Source organism: Macaca nemestrina, chromosome 6 (assembly GCF_043159975.1).
Source record: "Macaca nemestrina isolate mMacNem1 chromosome 6, mMacNem.hap1, whole genome shotgun sequence".
NCBI classification, from domain to species: Eukaryota; Metazoa; Chordata; class Mammalia; order Primates; family Cercopithecidae; genus Macaca; species Macaca nemestrina.
In genome coordinates, this window is record NC_092130.1 from 180946700 (window position 1) to 180959708 (window position 13009).

Genomic DNA, 13009 nt, shown 5'->3' on the forward strand with positions numbered 1-13009 from the left:
AAAATTAAAATTAAAGATAAAGAAATAGTCACAAAGGTAACCAGAGAAAAATGACACATTACACACAGGGAATGATAATTTGAATGACTGTGAATTTCTCATCAGAAACCACAGAGACCCAGAAGATAGTGGACAACAAATTTAAAGTGCTAGACAAAAAATAACTACCCGAATTCTATACCCAGCAAAAGTATTAATCACAAATAGAGGCAAAGCTGGGCATGGTGGCTTATACCTGTAATCCTAGCGCTTTGGGACGCTGAGGCAGGAGAACTGCTTCAGGTCAGGAGTTTATGACTGACCTGGGCAACACAGCAACCCTGTATCTCTATAGAAAATTTGAAAAGGGCCGGGCGCGGTGGCTCACGCCTGTAATCCCAGCACTTTGGGAGGCCGAGACTGGCGGATCACGAGGTCAGGAGATCAAGACCATCCTGGCTCACACTGTGAAACCCCGTCTCTCCTAAAAATACAAAAAATTGGCCGGGCGTGGTGGCTCAAGCCTGTAATCCCAGCACTTTGGGAGGCCGAGGCGGGCGGATCACAAGGTCAGGAGATCGAGACCACAGTGAAACCCCGTCTCTACTAAAAATACAAAAAATTAGCCGGGCGCGGTGGCGGGCGCCTGTAGTCCTAGCTACTCAGGAGGCTGAGGCAGGAGAATGGCGTGAACCCAGGAGGCGGAGCTTGCAGTGAGCCGAGATCGCGCCACTGCACTCCAGCCTGGGCAACAGCGTGAGACTCCGTCTCAAAAAAAAAAAAACAAAAAAAACCAAAAAATTTAGCCGGCCACGGTGGTGGGCGCCTGTAGTCCCAGCTACACGGGACGCTGAGGCAGGAGAATGGCGTGAACCCGGGGGGCGGAGCTTGCAGTGAGTGGAGATCACGCCACTGCAGTCCAGTCTGAGCGACAGAGCGAGACTCCGTCTCAAAAAAAAAAAGAAAAAAAGAAAAAAAAAATTTGAAAAGTAGTTGAGCATGGTGGTGTGCACCTAATTATTTGAGACGCTGAGGCAAGAGGATTTCTTGAGCCCAAGAGTTCAAGGTTACAGTAAGCTACGATCATCCACTGCACTCCAGCCAGGGCAACAGAGTGAGACCCTGTCTCAAAAGAAAAACAAGGATAAATAAAAGACTCATCAACAGCAGACCTGCACTATAAGAAGTGCTAAAGAGAGTTCTTTTTTTTTTTTTTTAAGCTCACTGCAACATCTGCCTCCTGGGTATAAGCAATTCTGCCTCAGCCTCCTGAGTAACTGGGATTACAGGTGTGCGCCACCACACCCAGCTAATTTTTGTATTTTTAGTAGAGACAGGGTTTCACCATGTTGGCCAGGCTGATCTGGAACTCCTGACCTTGTGATCCGCCTGCCTCAGCCTCCCAAAGTGCTGGGATCACAGGCATGAGCACCGCACCCGGCCTAAACAGAGTTCTTAAAGAGAATTGATACCAGAGGGAAATGTAAAACCTCAGGAACCAAAGGAGAACAACAGACATGGCAAATATCTGGGAAAATATATATACTATTTTAAACTCAAGTTATTTAAAATATTTCTGACTATATCGTCTGGGCCAGGCATGGTGGCTCACACCTGTAATCCCAGCACTTTGGAAGGCCTAGGCAGGCAGATCACCTGAGATCAGGGGTTCAAGACCATCCTGGCAAACATGGTGAAATCCCATCTACTAAGAATATGAAAATTAGCTGGGTGTGGTGGTGCATGCCTGTAATTCCAGCCACTTGGGAGACTGAGGCAGGAGAATCCCTTGAACCCAGGAGGTGGAGGTTGCAATGAGCCAAGATCATGCCTCCAGTCTGGGTGGTAAGAGCAAAATTCCATCTCAAAAAAAATTATATTGTCTGGAGGATTTAATGTATATAGACGTAATACATATGACAAATATAAGGCAAAAGTGTAAGAGGATTTATGTGGCTTAAGGTTTTGAGGTTCTACTTGAAGTAGTAAAATTTTAACTTTGTTAAAAGTAGGATTTATATATTATAATCCTTACAGCAACTACTAAAAAATAAGAAAACATACCCCCAAAAGCCCATAGATAAGCTAAAATGTAATACCAATACATATTCCAATAAGCAAAGAGAGGGCAGAAAAGATGAAAGAGGAGAACAAAAAAATAGAAAAATAATAAAGCAGTAGACTTAAATCCAATAATATCAATGATTACTAAGGGCAAATACCAGGAATAAGGAGACGTTTTACATACAGGGTCAGCACACGTGATACATGACCCAAATACACCAATTAGAAGATGAAGATTGTCAGACTCGATTTAAAAAAAAATCAAGGCCCAACTTACGCACTGCCAACAAAACACAAACTTTTAATATAATGACATAAATTGACTAAAAGTAAAAAGATTGAGTAAGATACTCCAAGCAAACATTAATCAAAAGAAAGCTGGCGGTGGGTGTGGGGGCTCACACCTGTAATTTCAACACTTTGGGAGGCCGGGGTGGGAGGACTGCTTGAGGCCAAGAGTTTGAGACTATCCTGAGCAACAAGGGACACCCCTATCTCTATAAAAAAGAATTTTAATTAGCTGGATATGGTGGTACATGCTTGTATCCCGGCTACTCAAGAAGCTGAGGTGGGAGGATCTCTTGAGCTCAGGAGTTCAAGGTTACAGTGAGCTATGATCACACTGCTGCACTTCAGCCTGGGTGACGGAGCAAGACCCTGTCTGTATTTATAGAAAGGAAGGAAGGAGGGAAGGAAGGAGGGAGGGAGGGAGGGAGGGAAAAGAAAAGAAAGCTGGAATGCTATATTAGTACCAGACAAAGTGGACTTCAGAACAAGGGAAACTACCAGGAATAAGGAGGCATTTTACATACAGGGTCAGTTCATGAAGAAAACATAGTAATATCCTAAATGAGTATGTACCCTACAACAGAATTCCAAAATACATAATGCAAAATCTGAAAGGACCAAAAAGAGAAATATAAAAATCCACAATTGTACTTTAAGATGCTGACATTCTTCTCTCAGGTTGAGACTAGACAGAAAATCAAGGATAACTTGAACACAACAAGTCAACTGGATATAATTAATGTTTACAGAACAACTCACACAATGACAGTGGAATACTCCTATTTTCCCAGTGCAGTGAAACAGTCATCAAGACAGACCATATTAAAATCGTCTTTAACAAATATAAAAGAATAGAAATCATTAAAAAGTATATTCTCTGACCATAACAAAATTGAGCCAGAATTCAATAGCATCGACATACCTGGAAAATGTCCAAATACTGGTAAGTTAAACAACATACGTCTAAATAACACAAGTTGAAGAAAAAGTTTCAAGGAAAATTAGAAACCAATTTGAACTAAATGAAAATGAAAACAGAGCATACCAAAATTTGGGTAATACAGTTAAAGGTGCTTAAAGAAGCTTATAGCATTAAATGCTTACATTATAGAGTAAGAATGGTTAATAAAAAAAAATCAGTGATTTAAACTTCCATCTTAAGTATCTAAAGAAAAATAAAATATTTAAAACCAGAGCAAGTAGAAGGAAATAAATTACAAACAAGAGGAGTGGAAATTAATGAAATGGAAAATGGACAAACAGACAAATTCAATAATCTAAGCTTCCACCTTAAAATGCTAGAAAAAGAAGAGGAAATTAAATCCAAACCAATCAAAGAAAAGAAAATAATAATGATAAGAACAGATATCAATCAAATTGAAAATAAAAAATAAAACCAATAGCTGCTTCTCTAAAAAAAATCAGCAAAATTGATAAACCTCTAAACTGACTACGAAAAAGTGAGAGAGGACACAAATTACCAATGAAATGAAGGAGGAGACATCACCACAGAACCTACAGACATTGAAAGATCAACATAGTAATGTCATGAACTCTGATCACAAATTCAATAAAGTAGATGAAATGAACCAATTTCCTTGAAAGACACAAACTAGTACAATTCACCTAAGAATAGATAACTTCATCAGTTCAAGGAAACTGAATTCATGGTTTAAAAATCTTCTAACAGGCCGGGCGCGGTGGCTCATGCTTGTAATCCCAGCACCTTGGGAGGCCGAGATGGGCGGATCACATGGTCAGGAGATCAAGACCATCCTGGCTAACATGGTGAAACCCCGTCTCTACTAAAAATATATTTTAAAAAAAATGAGCCGGGTGTGGTGGCAGGCGCCTGTAGTCCCAGCTACACGGGAGGCTGAGGCAGGAGAATGGTGTGAACCCAAGAGGCTGAGCTTGCAGTGAGTGGAGATCGCGCCACCGCACTCCAGCCTGGGTGACAAAGCAAGACTCTGTCTCAAAAAAAAAAAAAAAAAAAAAAAATCTTCTAACAAAGAAAACTCCCAGGTAAGATGTTTTAACTAATGAATTCTACCAAACATGTCAGGAAAAAATAATATCAATTCCTACACAATGTCTTCCAGAAAATAGAAGAGAAGGGAAAACCCTCGATTAATTTTAAGAAGCCAGCATTACCATGATACTCAAACTCATCAAAATCAAACAAAAACATTACACGAAAACCACAAAAAGTATTTCTCATGAGCACAGGCACAAAAGTCCCCAAAGAATATTAGCAAATTGAATTGGGCAAAATATAAATGAGATTTATCCTAAGAATGCAAGGTTAGTTCAACATTTTAAAATCAATGTAATGCACAACATTGACAGTCTAAAGAAGAAAAACCATGATCATCTCAATAAATGCAGAAAAAGTATTTTACAAGATTTAGCATCCATTCACAATAAGAACTCTCAGAAAACGAGAAATGAAAGAGAAATTTCTTAATCTGATATGAGGCATTTACAAAACAAAACTAAAAAAAGCAGGCCGGGTGCAGTGGCTCACACCTGTAATCCGAGCACTTTGGGAGACTAAGGCAGGTGAATCACAAGGTCAGGAGTTCGAAACCAGCCTGGCCAACATGGTGAAACCCCATCTCTACTAAAAATATAAAAGATTAACTGGGTGTGGTGGCAGATGCCTGTAATCCCAGCTACTTGGGAGGCTGAGGCAGAGAATTGCTTGAACCTGGGAGGTGGAGGTTGCAGTGAGCCAAGATTGCACCACTGCACTCCAGCCTGGGTGACAGAGTGAGACTCCATCTCAAAAAAGAAAAAGAAAAAAAAAGCAAATCTAAGCTAATATATTGAATGTTGAAAGACTAAAGGTCTCCCCCTAAAATCAGGAACAAGGCAGATGGCCTCTTTGACCACTCCCATTCTACTCTACACTGTACTGGACATCCTATAAGCACAATAAGAAAGAAAAATGAGGCACGTAGATTGAAAAAGTAAATATAAAACTGTCTCTATTCTCAGACAACAGTTATAATCTACGTGTTGGTTCATTTCAAGTGTCAACTGGATTGGATTGAGAGATGCCTAGACGGCTGGTGGAGAATTATTTCTAAGAGTGTTTCCAGAGAAGATTGGCATGTGATTCAGTGGACTGAGAGAGGAAGAACCAGCCTCAATGTGGGTCAATTCCATTGGCTGGAGGCCCAGTTGGGAAAACAGGCACAAGGAGAGGAGAATTTGCCTTCTGTTCTCTCTTTCTCTCCCCTCCAGGGAATGATGCCTTTTTCTCCTCTTGCCCTTGGGCATCAGAATCCAGGCTCTTCAGCTCTTAGACTCCAGGACTTGCACCAGTGGCCTCCTGGGGGCTCTCAGGCCTTTGACCTTGAACTAGGGGCTGCATCATCAGCTTCTCTAGTTCTGGGGCTTCCAGACTTGGACTGAGCCACACTACCAGCTTCTTTGGTTCTCCAGCTTGCAGACAGCCTATTGTGAAACTTGTCTGTCTTTGTGATCTTCTAAGCCAATTCCTTTAATAAGGCCCCTCACATATAACCTATTGGCTTTGTCTCTCTGGAGACTCCTAATAAAATCTATGTTTTAAAAAATCCCATGGAATCTATTTTAAAGAGCTCCAAGGACTACTAATGAGTTTAGCAAGGTCATAGGATACAAAGTCAACCTAGAAAAATAAATTGTACTTCTATACACTAGGAATGAACTAAAAATTGAAATTAAAAAAAAAAGTCTCATTTACAGTAAGAACAAAAATATAAAACTTAAACATGACTAACAAATATGCAGGATATGTATGCTGAAAACTACAAAACACTGATGAACTTAATTAAAGAAAACTTAAATAGAGACACATACCATGTTCATGGATTGGGAGAGTCAGTATTGCTCAAATGCCAATGCTCCCCAAATTGATTTACTGATATATCACAATCTCAATCAAAATTCCAGCAGGGATTTTTATAGATATCAGTCAATAAGCTAATTCTAAAATTTGTATGGAAAAACAGAGGAACTAGAAGAGCCAGAACAATTCTGAGGAAGAACAAAATTGAAAGATTCACACTATTTGATATCGAGACTTATTTTAAAGCTACAGTAGGTAAGATAATGTGGTATTACTGAAAGACTTAAAATACAGATATATAGAACAGAATACAGAGTCCAGAAACAGATCCACAAAAATACAGCCAATTGATTTTTCACAAAGGTATAAAGGCCATTCAGTATGGAAAGGATAGTCTTTCTAATACATAGTGCTGAGACATCTGGACAGTCACATGCAAAAACAATAAATCTTGACCCCTATCTCAGACATCTTATACCAAAGTTAACAAAAAGTGGATCATAGACCATAATGTAACACATGAAACTATACAACTTTAGAATAAAGCATAAAAGAAAAATCTTTGTAACCTTAGGTTAGGTAATGAGATGTGGCAACAAAATCAATCTACAAAAAGAGAAATTGATAAATTAAACTTAATCAAAATGGAATATCCTGTCAAGAGAATAAAAAGACAAGCCACAGACTAGGAGAAAATATTTATAAATCATACATATGAGAAAGGACATGTTTCCAGAATATATAAAGAGCTCTCTCAACTGCATAGAAAACAAGCAAATGACCTGGTTTTCTTAATGTGCAAAAGATCCGAAAGACCCTTTACCAAAGATGACACATGGATGCAAATAAGCACATGAAAAGATACACAGCATTGTTAGTCACAGGGAAATCCAAACTAAAGCCCTAACAAGATTCCAGTATTAAAATGGCTTTGAAAAAAGTAATACCAAGTGCAAACCCAAAGATGCTGAACAACTGAAACACTCATTCACTGCTGGGGGATACGAGTTAAAAACATGCTTACTATTCATGAAACGAAGACCTGCGCTCATAGAAACACCTGTATGTGAATGTCTACTGCAGCTCTATTCATAAACACCAAAACCTAAAAACAACCCAAATATCCCTCAAAAGTTGAATGACACATGGAGTCGGTCCACACCTCATCAATAACAAGAAGCAAACCAGTGGCCCACAGCACCGTGGATGAGCCCTAACCCTAACCCGCAGCAATAACAAGAAACCAGCTGGTGACCTGCAGCACCGTGGGCAAATCTCAACAGCACTGTGCTGAGTGAAGCTGACCTCCAAAGGCCATGCGTGTGACTCCGTGTGCAGGACATCCACAGAAAGGCATGGGGGAGCTGCAGGGACAGAGAGCACATCAGCCGTGGCCAGGGGCAGGGGGCTGTGACTGAAAACAGCAGCAGAGGAGAAATGTTTGGGGATGGGATGGCTCCGAATCTTCATGACAGTGGCAGTCACATCCCACTGAATGCTGAAAAGAATGAACTTTAGTGTACGTAAATTTTTAAATAAGTGTTACAAAATGTCCCCTGCAGTAACCATACACTTGAATTCTAGCTGAAGTTAAGCAGTCAGTGACAGCATCCTAGCCTGAGACAGACCACATCTGTGGCACTAGTGAGTCCTGCTAAACCCAATAGCCCTGTAGCCCACCTAAAAAATAGAATGAAAACCTCTGACTCGTATCGTACAGGCATTTCGGGGCCTGCTCTGGGTGCTCACATCTCTTTGGATCCCTCCCCCTTGTTTCCCTCTCCAGTCTCCCACCTCTCCCCATTCCTCCATCCTCCCACTGTTAGCACCTGCACCAAGATGTGCACCAGGGGAAGCCACAGGCTGTGGCCCATCTGTCTTGGCTTCCCTGGAGAAGGTGGGGGCTTGGAGGACAAGCCAATGAACTCAAGACAAAGAAACGCCGGGTCCAGACCACACTCTCAGGAGTCATTTCTAAATCATTACTAAAGTTTCTCTGAACGTGTGGAGCATCTCAAATAAATAAATAAACAAACAAACAGAAATGCTGGGTCCGGCTCAGCCCCAAAGGGCACCTGGTGGCTCCAATCCTTAACTTCCTCATCTTAAATCAACAGACCATGGCCACAGCCACTCTGAAGCCTGTGCCAGCTCAAGGCTGTTTATGGATTTAGGGTGCCCTGCCATAAACTTCCCTTTTTTCAGTTTATTGTGAAGAGATTGAAGATTAAAATTAAAAGCTGGGATTTGCTGTTGCTGTTGCTTGCTTTGCTTATTTTGCCCTGTTTGAATACTTTTAAGCTTCAAAAAGAGCATATAATCCCTTTCACTGCCCTAGCAATGCCGTGAGGAACCCTCACCATATAACCTACCAGATGCAATCTAAGAAAACTTCCAGAAACTTCTGTGGGCCAGAGACATGAACCAGATGCGGTGGACTGAGACTTCAGGAACTACTCAACCTCCCCCGAAACACAGTGAGTGTGACCAGCGCTCTGGCTAGGCAGGGGAGTCAGGCCGGGCAGCAGGAGGGCCACAGTGCCAGGAGCAGACGGGCGGACGGACCCTGACCCTCCGTGCCTCTTCCAAAGCCTTCTTGGAGAGTCCGCCCTGAGGGTAGCTCCAAAATATCCCACACTGCTGGGAGCAGGACGGGAAGTCCAGCAGCAGGGAACCAGGCCCAGGCCTCCCTCCCCTAGGCTCCAGGCTTCCCAGGCCCCAGGAGCTAAGACCCATTCACTAGCAGGGTAGGGCAGAGCGAGCTGGGGGTTGTGAACTGACCTGGAGACACACAGGAGGACCTGCGGCGGGGTCGAGCAGCCTCTCCCACACACCAGGGGTGCACAGCTCCGCGGGAGACCAGAGGCTGCTGGCTGTGGGGCAGCCTGCCATCCGGGAGCCAGTACCCTCATCTGGAGCGGGTTGGCTGGTGCCCTCCTGCCCCACCCAGGGGTCCTGAGTTCTGGCTGGAGCCCACCCTGTTACCCAGGAAGTGCCATGTTGTCCCCACCTCCTCTCTGCAAGCCCACCCAGCCCCATCCTGGGACCACCCAGCCCCATGTCTCTCCAGCCACTGGTAGAGGCAGCAACCCCCTTTATCTTCAAAATGGCGAATGGATTCACCCTGGAGGCTCCACGCCACCATCTTATGTTGTTTAGGAAAATGGTCCACAGTCTCCCCTCCCAGAGGAGTAACAGTCCCCGCGTTACAGCACAGGAAAACCCAGCACTTCAGAGTCGGGGGGATGGGGGAGATGGGGTGAAAAGCCCCCTCATCACGGAGCTTCCTGCCCAGGCCCAGAGCTTCCAGGGTGTCACACAGGCCACCCCGAGATTGAAACCACACCAGGGAAGCCCAATGCAGACTTGACCATATCCTTCATTTTAGGGGAAAAAAGGCTTAATTTTGTACAAGGTTCTCTCATTGACAAGCAAAAGCAGACGGTGCAGAATGAGGATGATTTTCTGGTGCAGCACACAAGGCCGAGAGCTCTCCGGCTGCCTTCCCTGTCCCAGCCCACGAGGCTCACACCCGAGGCTGACTCCGACCCAGGGACACCCTTCTTCAACACATTCTGGAGTCTACTTGTCCTGATAGTTACGAAGATCACAACCGAAGGGCCTCCTGGGTGAGGGTCTGAACATGCGTGACACGGAGTACCAAGTGTCAAGCGTTTGAGGTACCAAGGGTGGCACTCACCTCCAGCAGCAGCCTTCCCTCCAGCACGGCAGACCCTGCAAGAGGACGGCTATCTCTGGGCGAGGGGACACCGGCCGCCAGCTGCCGTGAGCTCTGCTCCTGCACGACTGTCAGAGAAGAACAGACACGTTAGGCACCCCAACTCCCGGCCTGGCCACTCTTCTTCATTTACGTCTTTCTCGTGCCTCCCCACGTTCACCCCACAGTTCTCGCCTGACAGCTGGCCTGGGCTGCACTGACCCCTCTGCAGGCCATGCAGCATTCCACAGCACAGTCCTGAGGGTCCAAGGTGGGCCAGGAGGAGCCAATACACAGGTCCCAGGTCAGCCAGGAGGGGCAGGGGACACCAGGACATGGAGGCAGAGAATGACCTGAGGACACCCCAACCCCCACTCTGTTCCGCAGAAACTGCTCTCTGTCCCCTCCTGCCTAACCCCCCAGAGCCCACACCCAGTCTTGGGACAAAGTCCAGCTTCCTGCCAGATCCCCCTGAAGCCACCCAGGGGGTCCCTGCGGCCCCTCTCATGAGACCCACAGCACTGTTGGGCTGCACCCCTTTAAGGGCTGGGCCGAGGCCCCCCGCATCCACCTGGCTCTTCTGTGCCCTGCACACCCGCATCACCTCTCCCTCCTGGAACCCTGCAGCCCCCTCCCTGAGGAGCAGGCCAGGCCCCACGCCCCCAGGGGCTGTACCTGCATCACCTCTGCCTCCTGGAACCCCCGCAGCCCCCTCCCTGGAAAGGAGCAGGCCAGGCCCCACACCCCCAGGCGCTGCAGAGCACTGCAGGGCAGGAAAAGGCAGGTCCAGGACAGCCACCAGTCCCACCCCCTTCCTGGTGACTGCACACAGCCCCCAAGGACACCCCCACTCCTGAGGACGGTGCATTCTCCATTTTCGGGTGCAGAAGGGGACAGATGACATGTTCACCTCCCAGCTGGCTGAGGGCTGAGTTCTGAACCCAGTGCAGGTGCCCACTGCCCACTCAGTGTCCTCATGAGCACTGGAGACACGGGAGGGATGCCCCTCCCCAGCTTCTGAGAGGACCGAGGGGCAAGGGTGTCCCGGCAAGCAGCTGGCCCCAGTGCGTGGACCAAAGCACACCCCAGCGAGACCGGGGGGCACCTGCCGCTCCCATGTCTCCCGGATCCTCAGCTGAAGCCCCAGGTGGTATCCGCTCAGGAAGATGCGACCTTGCCACGGGTTCTGACCTTGAGATGGCACCTAAAGGCCAGCACGCCATCCTTCGTGGTGGGCAGGCTGTGCGGGGCTCCCGTTCAAGGGCAGGCTGGTCGCCGGTGTGGCCCAGCCCAGGCTGCCATTCTTCACCGGATCCGTCCACTTCCATGGGTTACGGAGACACAGCCGCTTCCAAAGCAGCCCCTCCACCACCCTGACTCCCCACCGGGCCAGGCTTAGACTCCTGGCTGCCTCCACCCCACTGCTCAGGAAGAGCCCAAACCAAACAGAAAATCAAGTTTGAGGGGCACAGCCTCATCGAAAAGTACATGTGTGTCTATTTGTAGCCCATCACAGTCCCAAAACGACGTAAGGCTGCTGGATATTTTAAGAAATAGAATAAGTACTTGAATAAAAGCTTAATGTCTCACTCAGGGTGGGTTGGACTTCCACTCTCCAGCCCCAGTGGCATTGTGTCACCTGAGAGTGCTCTGAAATGCTGTGGCCTGAACCTCATCCTGGGTCACTGTCTCCTGCTCCTGGTCATCCTCCTGGACTTCCGTGAAGTCATCCACCCGCTAGTCAAAGTGGTTCACACTTTCCTCTGAGCTCTCCTCATCCCGCAGTCCCTGGGCCCCCAGACCCCCAGGACCAGTGTCTGTGGTGTCCCCAGGCCGTGGTGAGCACAGGTGGAGTTCAGACGCTGGGTTAACCTGCTCCCCATCAGGCCAGGACCCCGGAACCGGCTGCTGGGTTGGGCTACCACCCCACCCTCCACCAGAAAGACCATGCTGGGAGCCACTGATTCAGAATCTGAGGTGCCAGCTGCAGGGATGCTGACAAGCTAAGGTGTCCTTCGGGGGCAAGGGCCTGAGTGAGGCGGTGAGGCAGCCAGGAGCCAGGAGACAGTGGCACGGGGCGTCCTTGGGACTTGGTCTCTCTGTCCCCCTCCCTCCCTGGTCTCTGAGCCCTCACTTCTCCCTGAACTCCCATACCTGGTAAAAACTGGATTTTTGTTCACTGCACTAAATGTAACAAGAAAGGCCCCTTCTCTTCTGCCCCAAAGCAGGACGATTCCGAGGAAGCATGAACAGTCCGCCGAGGTGGGGGCATCCCTGGGATAGGGGCGGCCTCTTCCCACCTGGAAACCCCAGCATCTCAGCCTCCTGCCCTCCAGGCTCAGCCAGAGACTCCACAGTTCATACAACATGCATGTTCAGAAAGCTGAAAGCTTTTAACAATGAAAATCAAGATCTTTCTCCCAAGTGCAGACCCAGGAGAAGCCAGTGCAAGAGGCACCCTGGATGTCCCAGCAGATGACCCCGAGCCCGGGGAGAGACCCGGGCAGAAGCGGCCCCACATAGGCGCTGCTGGGGTCGCCCCGCGAGACCCCCGTGCTGGCCCTGGGCGCTCCCCGCCGAGGTCCAGGGGGCTGGGGCGGCGCGGCTGGGGGCGCAGCCTCCGTCACCCGCGCACAGACTCCCACCACCCAGGCAGCCGGTGCAGCCAAACCCCATTGCAGGGGTCGCTCCCGCAAGAGCCGACCCCGCCCCACCAGCAATGCAGACCGGCAGCCCCGGCCTTTTCCCCGAGAAACTCCTACGTGCGGGGGCGGGGGCGCGCCTCTCCCAGCATCGCGTGCCCCCCCGCGGGCGCCCGCCCACTTCCCCCCACTTCCCCCGCAGCCGCCGGCGCCGTCACGCGATGGGGCCCCGCCAGGCCTCGCGTGCGAGCAGCGCTCCCGCCCCCGCCCGCCCGGGCAGGGCGCCAGGAGCCCCAGGAGCGCCGGGAGCGCCAGGCGCGTGGCGGGGAAGGGGGCTCCGGGTCCGCGCGGGCGCTCCAGGTGCACACGAGGCGGGCGGACCCGGCCGCGGCCTCCCCAGGTCCCCCCGCCCTTCCTGCGCCTGGGGGTCCCACCTGAGGGTCCGCCCCGGGAGGAAGCCCCCATCCCCCACCTCTCCAG

General features: G+C 48.4%; 1 protein-coding gene across 1 annotated transcript in view; it reads right to left on the minus strand.

Annotated features, from left to right (window-relative positions):
• The window catches only part of LOC105463268 (aryl hydrocarbon receptor repressor), an 89425-nt gene that overhangs the window by 50019 nt on the left and 26397 nt on the right, over positions 1–13009 (minus strand). The window contains exon 3 of the mRNA XM_071099168.1: positions 9870–9976. Within this exon, the coding sequence (XP_070955269.1) occupies positions 9870–9976 (107 nt within the window). The remainder of the gene's footprint in view (positions 1–9869; positions 9977–13009) is intronic.